Genomic DNA, 10,112 nt, shown 5'->3' on the forward strand with positions numbered 1-10,112 from the left:
AGTAAACCTAGATATTACAGTAGTCATGTACAGTATTTGGGATCATTTCATATCATTGCACAATAGTATAGTAAAATGACACTGATAATGGATGTATGTCAAAATTAATTGAATGCAATGGCCTAAAACCTACTGAGATGAAAAGTTTTTTTTTTCCCTACTAGTTCGGCTCAGTCTGAGGATGGCGCCATCATCTGGCTCCTATGAGGAAGCTCTTTGTACATATTTCAGAATTATTCTTTTTATTAATCTTATTATAATTTCTGCTAAACATGATTTAAATGTTGTGTTTACAATATGGAATAGAATTACAGATCACAGAAAACGACATAATCTTATAGATCACTAACACAACTATTACACAGTGTAATAAAGTTATAATTGTAACATTTCTATTGAGATTAACCTGCAGTCATGCGTTTTCATAAGACCATAAGGCTTTTATATTATTCTATATTGTGATTGTACATTGTAACAATGTAAAGTGAATGGTCAAAACAGTTTTTACATTACAAAAATTCAATAAATTAAGAGTTAATGTACATTTCAGGTCCACTTACCTGCATCTGTCATGAGGTAAAGTCCACACCTAGGTCAGAGACGTTACTTAGTTTGGAAGGCAGCTTTACTAAGCAATAGTGGAGCTGCAGTCCAATGAACTATATAGAGGGGTCTTGGATAGCAGTGCTAGAGAATGGCTAAATCTTCAGCTCAATGCAAGGGGATAGACTGCTGTAGCTCTAACCTGAGCTGCTCTGCTGCTCCCTCTAATAGATCTATGCTGCCTATTCTGTTGTGTTGGTGCTGCTTACCATCTGTTCCTTTTCTCTTTCTCATCATCTTTTCGCCTACCCTCTCCTACTCCCTGCCATTCACATACCCCACCTTTTCATCCTCCAGTCCACCTTCCTGTTTCACTGTTCTGGATTTCCATATTACTAGCATTAAAACCAAGTAGTCAATGTAGTCCTCCATTTATGTCTCATGTATATTGTAAGATAATACATACAGATATTTAGATACACGTCTGTGCAAACAATGTCATTTGGAAGTACAGTACAAAGGTTTATGAAACAATATTGCTTGACTTTTCATGTTATGTATATATTCATAGAGTGAGATTGTTTTAATGTTCATTCCATTCTACTTTTTTATCTGTATATTTTGATGGATTAGTCATAATATAAAATAGTTCTAGAAGAATCAAACTGAAAAACTTTTCCAAACAAAATCATTTTAAGTGCTCTCCGAAACCACATATAGAAGAAAGCATAGACCATTGGGTTGAAAGTTGAGTTTAAGTATCCAATCCATACAAATGCATCAATGACGGTGGAATCAATTTCGTAATTTATAAATGAACTGATAGCTGTGGAGAAAAAGAACGGAGACCAGCAAATAAGGAAAACTCCCATAATAGTTCCCAAGGTTTTAGCTGCCTTCCTTTCTTTGCATCGGGATCCAAGTTGATGTCCATCAACATCAATCTGGAACTGGATCTGATTAGCGGAGTCTTTAATTGATCTAGCTTGTCTCCTAGCAATAATGTATATTTTTCCATAAATACAGATCATAACAAATCCGGGAATGAAGAAGGACACCATGGGGGCAACTATTCCTGATGTTTTATTAAAAAACACAACGCAGCCTCCAACGCAGCTGACTTTATTATAGTAATAATCTTCAGAACCCTTTATATTAAGCTCAAGAAAGATCATGCCAAAGGCGAAAATAGCAGGCAGCACCCAACTGACAATGATCATTGCAAGCACTGTAAAAACATTCATTCGTGTCTTATATCTCAAAGGATCACACACCGCATAATATCGATCCACAGAGATGAACGAGAGGTGGAATATGGAAGCTGTACTGAGCATTATATCTGTTGAAGTATGAATTTTACAGAAGATTTCTCCAAAATACCAACAGTTCTCTACTGATCTCACCATACTATATGGCATCACAAAGAATCCTAATAGAAAGTCCACTGAGGCCATGGAAAGGATCAGGTAATTGGTCGGTGTGTGAAGCTGCTTGAAATGAGCTATGGAGATGATCACAGCAAGATTTCCAGACATTGTGGCCAAAATTGTGCTTACCATGAACAAATACATGGGAATCCTTATGCTGTTTGACCAGTTATGCTTTTCACATGACTTGTTTATTGTCTCAAAACAGTACTGTATCTGCAGTGAACCTTCAGATGACATGTTTCACCTTGACGCATTGGTTGTTTGATAGTAAGGCATATGATGTATCACTTTGCTTTTTCTCTGCAGTTGTCAAAACCTTTAAACAAATAAAACATGTATTAATAATGTAGTTAAATATTATAAAAAATCTGTGTTGGCTTAAGTAAAATACATTGTGTAAACAATGGGAGTAATAAGTTCACAATGCGGGCAAACAAAGCAGAATTTCTAAAGCAATATATTTAGGAAAAGTCTTCAATTTACATAAGCTACCAGTATAGATAGGATCATTGAGATGGGACAACACCATTAAGTTACTCCATCTAACTCTTTACTGATGAGTAGAGATGAGCGAACAGCGTTCGATTCCATATGAACACCGTGTTGAAAATGCACTTACAGTTTGATCCCCTTCCCACCTTCCCTGGCACTTTTTCTGCACCAATAACAGTGTAGGGGAGGTGGGACAGGAACTATGACAACAGAGGCATTGAAAAAACTAGGAAAAAGCCATTGGCTGCCGAGCACATGTGACCTCAGATTCAAATGAACAGGAGGCATCAGCTCCGATTCATTCTGTGCTTACACTTAGTTAGAGAGAGACATCTGCTGAGGGCTAGATAGGTTTTAGATTCTGCTAGGCAGGAATAGCAAAGAAGAAGAACCACAACAACTCTTTTATGAGCTACACTAAAGGGAGAAGCTGAAACAAGCTTGGCACAGTGTCTACCCACAAACGCTAAAGTGGGATTCACGGCAATTAAGCCAGGCTGTATCTGCGCAACCCAGCTTTCTGCGGTGGGGATTAAGCTAAGTGGGATACACTGAAATTGTATGCCCATATACCCTATATATGCTTAATCCAGGGTTCAACAGTGTGTTTCCCCCCTCCCCGAAACTAAGGGGTATACACAGAAATTCTCAACCCATATACACTATATATGCTTCATCCAGGTTGTCACGGTGTGTAGCCCCCCAAAAAGCAGTGGGATATTCATTCTAATTCTCAGGTTATATACGCTTCATCCAGGTTGTCACGGTGTGTACCCACAAAAAAATCAGTGGGCTATGCATTCTAATTATCATGCTATAGATAGATGCTTCATCCAGGTTGTCAAGGTGTGTACCCACCAAACCATCAAAACCATCTAAAAATGCACAAGGCTACCGGTAAGGGACGTGGACGAGGCCGTCGGCGAGGCCGGGGACGTGGGAATGCTGCTGGAGAGCAAGGTCGCAGTGAAGCCACAGCGCATTCCGTGCCTACTCCTCAGGGGCAGCATGTGGACAGGGACGCTACATTTCACTGACGGCACACTTGGTGAATGTAGTTCAGGCTGGGACTGGGTCACAAACTGGGCCAGTGTACCTTGTCTCCCCGCCTATCACTCCTGGCAGGGGCCCTGAAACAACACCCTCCTCCTCCTCCACCGCCGTTAAATTGACGAGCTGGAAACGTTGCAGCACTGGCGTGGGTAGACGTCAGCAGGCTGTGCTGAAGCTCATCAGCTTGGGGGACAGACAGCACACTGCCTCCAAGGTGAGGGATACCCTCCTCAATGAGATGGCAATATGGTTTGAGCCGCTGCACCTGGGCCCAGGCATGGTCGTGTCTGATAATGGCAAGAACCTGGTAGCAGTTCTGGAGCTTGCCAGCCTCCAACATGTTCCATGCCTGGCCCATGTCTTTAACCTAGTGGTGCAACGTTTTTTAAAGACATACCCAAATGTGCACGAGCTACTGGTGAAAGTGCAGCACTTGTGCTCCCACTTTCGCAAGTCTACAGTAGCTGCTGCTAGCCTCAAAAAACTCCAGCAACGCCTACATCTGCCTTAACACTGGCTGTTGTGCGACGTCCCCACACGCTGGAACTCAACATATTATATGTTGAGCAGAGTGGTTGAGCAGCAAAGACCTTTGATGGAGTACCATCTCCAAAACCCTAGCGTGCCACAAAGTCAGCTCCCTCAGTTTCTCAACCATGAGTGGCCATGGATGGGAGATCTATGTGAAATCCTACAGGTGTTTGAGGAGTCCACCAAGAGGGTCAGCTGTGACGACGCACTAGTGAGTGTAACAATCCGCTCTTGTGTGTGATGCGAGAATCCCTCATTGTCATCAGGGATAACGCAGATCACACTGAGGAGTCAGGCATAGGAGCAGAACCGTCACAGATGGAGAGTAGGTCCACACATCTGTCCGCTTCACAGCATTTAATGATGGAGGAGGAGGTTGAAGACATGGCAGATGATATGATTGTGACACAGGAGGCTACCGGGGAAGTTCAATGCGTCCCATTCTTGCAGCATGGACAGGGAGAAAGAGAGGAGGAGGAGGAGGAGGAAGAGGAGGAAATGGATAGTGACCTTTCCGGTGGGGGCAGCGAAGTCATGCCAAGTAACACTCTGGCACACATGGCTGACTTCATGTTGGGGTGCTTTTCAATTGACAAACGCGTAGTCAAAATAATGGAGAGCAACCAATACTGGATATTTGCAATCCTTGAGCCCCGATATAAAAATAACATCTCGTCTTTTATTCCGGTAGAGGGGAGGGCCAATCGCATTAATGACTGCCACAAGCAATTGGTGCAGAACATGATGGAGATGTTTCTATCAAGTGTTGTTGGTGGCAGAGAGGACAGTTCCTCCATGAGGCGAACAAGTGCTGTCCGGTCCACACCCACAAGGCGCACACTGTCTAAGCTCTGGGACACATTAATGGCACCCCCCTCGCCAAACTCCCACCACTGAGGGGTCTAGTGTCACCAGGCGGGAAAAGTATAGGTGCATGTTGTGGGAATACCTGTCCGACCACAGCCCTGTCCTCTCCGATCCCTATGCACCCTAAACGTATTGAGTGTCGAAGTTGGACCTGTGGCTTGAACTTGCCCTATACGCCTTGGAGGTGCTGTCCTGTCCTGCCGCCAGCGTGGTATCTGAAAGGGTCTTCAGCGCAGCCAGTGGTATAATCACGGACAAGCGTAGCCAGCTGTCAGCTGAGAGTGCTGACAGGCTTACTTTCATCAAAATGAACAGCCACTGGATAGACCCATCATTTTCGTGCCCACCAGTGTCAAGCACCCTAACATGAATTGTCATGTCTGCGCTCAACCTCTACAATTCTTCCTCATACTCCTCCAGCATCTGCGTTGCACAATTCTGATCCTTCTAGGCTCAATCCATCCTGATTTGCCCAAACTCTGCTGGTTAGAGGCTGAACCCACCCTGATTTCCCCAAACTCTGCTGGTTAGAGGCTGAATCCACCCTGATTTCCCCACACTCTACTGGCGAGAGGCTGAATCCACCCTGCTTTCCCCAAACTCTGCTGGTTAGAGGCTGAATCCACCCTGATTTCCCCAAACTCTGCTGGTTAGAGGCTGAATCCACCCCGATTTCACCAAACTCTGCTGGTTAGTGGCTGAATCCACCCTGATTTCCCCACACTCTACTGGCTAGAGGCTGAATCCACCCTGATTTCACCAAACTCTGCTGGTTAGAGGCTGAATCCACCCTGATTTCCCCAAACTCTGCTGGTTAGAGGCTGAATCCACCCTGATTTCCCAAAACACTGCTGGTTAGAGGCTGAATCCACCCTGATTTCACCAAACTCTGCTGGTTAGAAGCTCAACTCACTCCAAGGGCCAAAAACACTGCTGGTGCAAGGCTCAGCTAACCCTAATGGCCAAAAACACTGCTGTTGCAAGGCTCAACTAAGTTAAAGGGCCTAAAACTCTGCTGGTAAGAGGCTGAAGTCACCTAAAGGGCCTCAATCTCTGCTGGTTAGAGGCTGAAGTCACCTAAAGGGCCTCAATATCTGCTGGTAACTCAGCTTATGGGCCTCTAACTTAATTTGGAAGGGTTCACATTAAGGGCCAGGAAAGTGAATTTTGGAAGGTCTTACCACATCACACACACACAAACACACATCCACAATGACAGTTAAGGGTGGGTACTGTTGGATTTCCCATTGCCTATTCTATCTGTGGTTGTCATGGGCAATGTGATTTAAAGGGGTGCGTGTTAAGGTTTCATTAAAGTAAAATGTGGGTTTCTGTCCATCCAATTGGGTACAAAAAAAAGGTTTCCAGGTATTTTTCCACTTTCATAGTGGGTTTTTTGAGTGTGGAAAGTGTGTAGTTGATAGGCTGTGATAGTGGGGTAAAACTGTGACTTGGGCTTGTTAGATGCCCCCAGACATGCTTCCCCTGCTGTCCCAGTGTCATTCCAGAGGTGTTGGCATCATTTGCTGAGGTGTCATAGTGGACTTGGTGACCCTCCTGAGTCGAACATTTGTTTCCCCCTAAACAAGTATTTTTCGCCATAGACTATAATGGGGTTCGATGTTCGAACTTCGAACATTTCACTGTTCGCTCATCTCTACTGATGAGACTAAATATCTTAACGATACTCACATAGGATTTCTTACGTAAATATTTCAAAATATATCTCCAAATATGAACATGAATTCTTTTAAATCTAAAATTCTGCATATGCACCATGGAGAAGCATATAGGAGCTGTTCTCTGAATTTACCTTAATCCTACCAATCCTAAAAGAATTAGCAATTTTGTTTCATTGATTTTTTTTATTTTTATGTATTGTTCATTTATTAATTTTAATAATATCTAAGTTTAGAAATGATGTCATTTTTTTCTTACAGGAGACACACAAAACACAAACAAGGCCTAGTTTTATATGCCTAAACTGACCACACCCCAAATACACTATATATGTTTTACATTTTGTACTTTATTACTTGCAGTCTATAATGAAAATAGTTGAGGTGGCCACAACTGGTGCAAACTGTCAGAGATTAAGAAGATACCTTGTCTTTGAGCCTAAAGTGTTCTACGGAAGCTGACAAGCAGCCATTGCTCTATTCAGTGTTTGCCTGGATGTGGTGACTACCATTTTGCTACTAGGTGGGGAATGCCTGCATATTAGACATCTATGGAGCATCCTATAAATATTCAGCAGTGTGAAAAAGTATCTATCCTCTTCCCAATTTCATCTAGTTTTGCATATTTGTCATACTTGAATATTTCAGATCACCAAACTACTTAGACAAAGGTAATTCAAGTAGTCACAAAATACTGTTTTAAAATGATAAATATATTACCTGAGCTCTATTTGCAAAGTCTTAAAACTGAGTAAGTGCTTACAAAGAAGCAGAGAGGATGCTGGCCAACCTACCTAGATGTGATCTCAGACATCACATGTGTCTATATGATAAACTGGATAGCTTGTTGAATAACCTACCCAGTTTATTATATAGATGCTAGTTAGGATAAGATGCTATACTCTGTCTATGTTTATGTAATACAGTAATAGTACTGTTCTTGCACTGCTTGTATAGAAGGCAGATATCTGGGATCCACCAACGGGGGATCATCTTACCACCATCACCTGCTCACCTGTGGATCAGTCTGAGCCTGCATCACTGTAAATATTATCTCTTTACTATGACATCACTGTGTTTATTATTCCTGTACTGTGAGATCACTGTGTATATTATCTATGTAATGTGACATCAATGTGTTTATTATCTCTATACTATGACATCACTGTGTATATTATCTCTGTACTGGTACAACACTGTATGTATTGTCCCTATACTATTACATCATTGTGGTTATTATCCCTGTACTCTGACATTGTATCATCCCTGTACTGTGACATCACTGAGTACATTATTTATGTACTGTAACATTACTATGTGCATTATCTGTAGTGTAAGATCACTATGTGAGTTATGCCTTTGGGTGAAGGAGACCAAAATAATTGTATATTTTTCAAGTTCTGAACTTGCTTCTTATGGTGGTCATGATAAATTGGGGCCCCTTGCAGGTTTTACTGCCTGATAGTTACTTGTTACACATCTGTATGGTAATGTGAAGCAGTCTAAAAGGTCTCTAAAAGCTGCATATGAAGCCATTTTAAAATACAGACACAAACCAAAGTAACCAAAATCTACCAATCTGGAAGGATGAAATAAACCATTGCTAAGCCTCTGGGAACAAGAGTGAGAGCTATTATTCACAAATAGAGAAAACTTGGAATGGAGGTAAACCTTAACAGTGTGTGGGGGGGGGGGCTGACTTACAAAAAGTCTACTGTATTGACACCCCATCCAGAAGGGCACAAAAGAATCCAGAAGTAGGCCTCACTTGCCTCAGTTAAGTTCAATAGCACAATTAGAAAGACAGTGGGCAAAAAATTACCATGGGGAAGTTATGATGCACAAGTCATTGCTGACTGAAAAGAACACAAAGGCTACTCTTGCATTTGCACTGACTCAAAGTTTGAAGTTTCTAACAAAAAACCCAAAACCGCGGGTTCCATTACACCTGGCATAAATCTATCACTGCATGTCACCATAAGATCATCATACCAACAGTCAAGCATGGTGGTGGTGTGATGATCATGGGCTGCTTGTCATATTGTCATTGATGGAACCATGAGTTCTCCTTGCTATTAGAAAATCTTGATATAGAAAGTCTGCCCATCAGATTATGTCCTGCAGCAGGGCGATGGTTGGAAGCACACAAGCAAGTCCACCTCTAAATGACTCAAAATAAGCAAAATAGCTCGTTGCAAATTGTTGCAATCCTTTGGTTGCCATTGCTATTGCCAAAGTATCACAAATATTTATTAGGTTCAGGGGGAAAATACTTCACTTGTATGACATAGATGTTGAATAAATCTTTATCTTCCATATATGGAACAGCCATTTAAAAGCTTTAGTTTTTACCTGTTGTTTTTATTTTATGTAAAAATTTATTGGATGATCTAAAACATTTAAAAGTCGGAAAACAGCAAAAATAGAAGAAATTTGAAATGGATCAAAAATGATTTACAGTGCTGTGAAAAAGTGAGAAAAAATACTGTATGATTCCTACCTGGACTAAAAATATGGTTTGGTATACGCAGCCAATAACAATGTTCTGTTTCACGAAACAATATCACAACCCAATAGAAAGTCAAACATTTATTATGCAGTTTATTTATTTAGCTCATTGTATTACAAATACTACTAAATTGCTTATTGTGAGAAAATCGAATGTATTACTAGATAAAAATATAGACTGCGTCATTAAAAACAATGGATTGATAATGTGCATTCATTTCTATTCATTTCAGCACCATTACTTACGCCACAGAATCTGTTAATCATTGATCTATTAACCAGTATACACAATGATTCATGTTCCACCTTACACAAATACATGTTTTTCTTTTCAGGGTATTTTATTCAATGCAATTATTATCTGTTCACAAACATTAACAAAGAATATTTTATTACAAGATATCATTCTGTAAAAGAAGGGTATGGTGGTAATATTTGGTCTCTGTATAGTGGTATTTTTTAGTTATCGTAACTAGAGATGAGCGAGTACTGTTCGGATCAACGCACGCATTGAAATGAATGGACGTAGCCGGCGCGCGGGGGGTTAAGCGGCCGGCGTCAAAGCGGAAGTACCAGGTGCTTCCATTCATTTCAATGCGTGCGTGCTGTTTGGATCGGCTGATCCGAACAGTACTCGCTCATCTCTAATCGTAAGGTATTATTGTATCATGCTATACTGTATGGCATTATTATTTCATTACTAGATCATTAATAGTGATATTAATACTCTCTATGGTGATATTATTCTGTCCCTTTTGTGATTACATTATTACATCACTGTATGGTGATATTGTCCTGACATAGTAGGGTAATATCATTTCATACTATACCACTGTATTAGTTAAAATTAAATTAACACTTTATACAACTATACTATAAGAGGGGGCGTTCCTTACTGCCCAGCCATGACGCTGAGCGGTGAGGAATGCCACCCCAGTACTATGGACGAAGACTGTCAGGAGGGAGAGGGTCATTTCTCACCGCTCAGCATCATGGCTGGGCAGTAAGG

General features: G+C 41.2%; 1 protein-coding gene across 1 annotated transcript; it reads right to left on the minus strand.

Moving 5' to 3' along the window:
* Positions 1-1,172: 1,172 nt before the first annotated feature.
* LOC142197584 (trace amine-associated receptor 1-like) lies at positions 1,173-2,222 on the minus strand. Its single transcript, XM_075267985.1, has one exon. The coding sequence runs from the start codon at positions 2,208-2,210 to the stop codon at positions 1,173-1,175; it is 1,038 nt and encodes a 345-aa protein (XP_075124086.1). The 5' UTR covers positions 2,211-2,222.
* Positions 2,223-10,112: the final 7,890 nt, after the last annotated feature.

This window comes from Leptodactylus fuscus, chromosome 3 (genome assembly GCF_031893055.1).
Source record: "Leptodactylus fuscus isolate aLepFus1 chromosome 3, aLepFus1.hap2, whole genome shotgun sequence".
In the NCBI taxonomy this organism is placed as follows: domain Eukaryota; kingdom Metazoa; phylum Chordata; class Amphibia; order Anura; family Leptodactylidae; genus Leptodactylus; species Leptodactylus fuscus.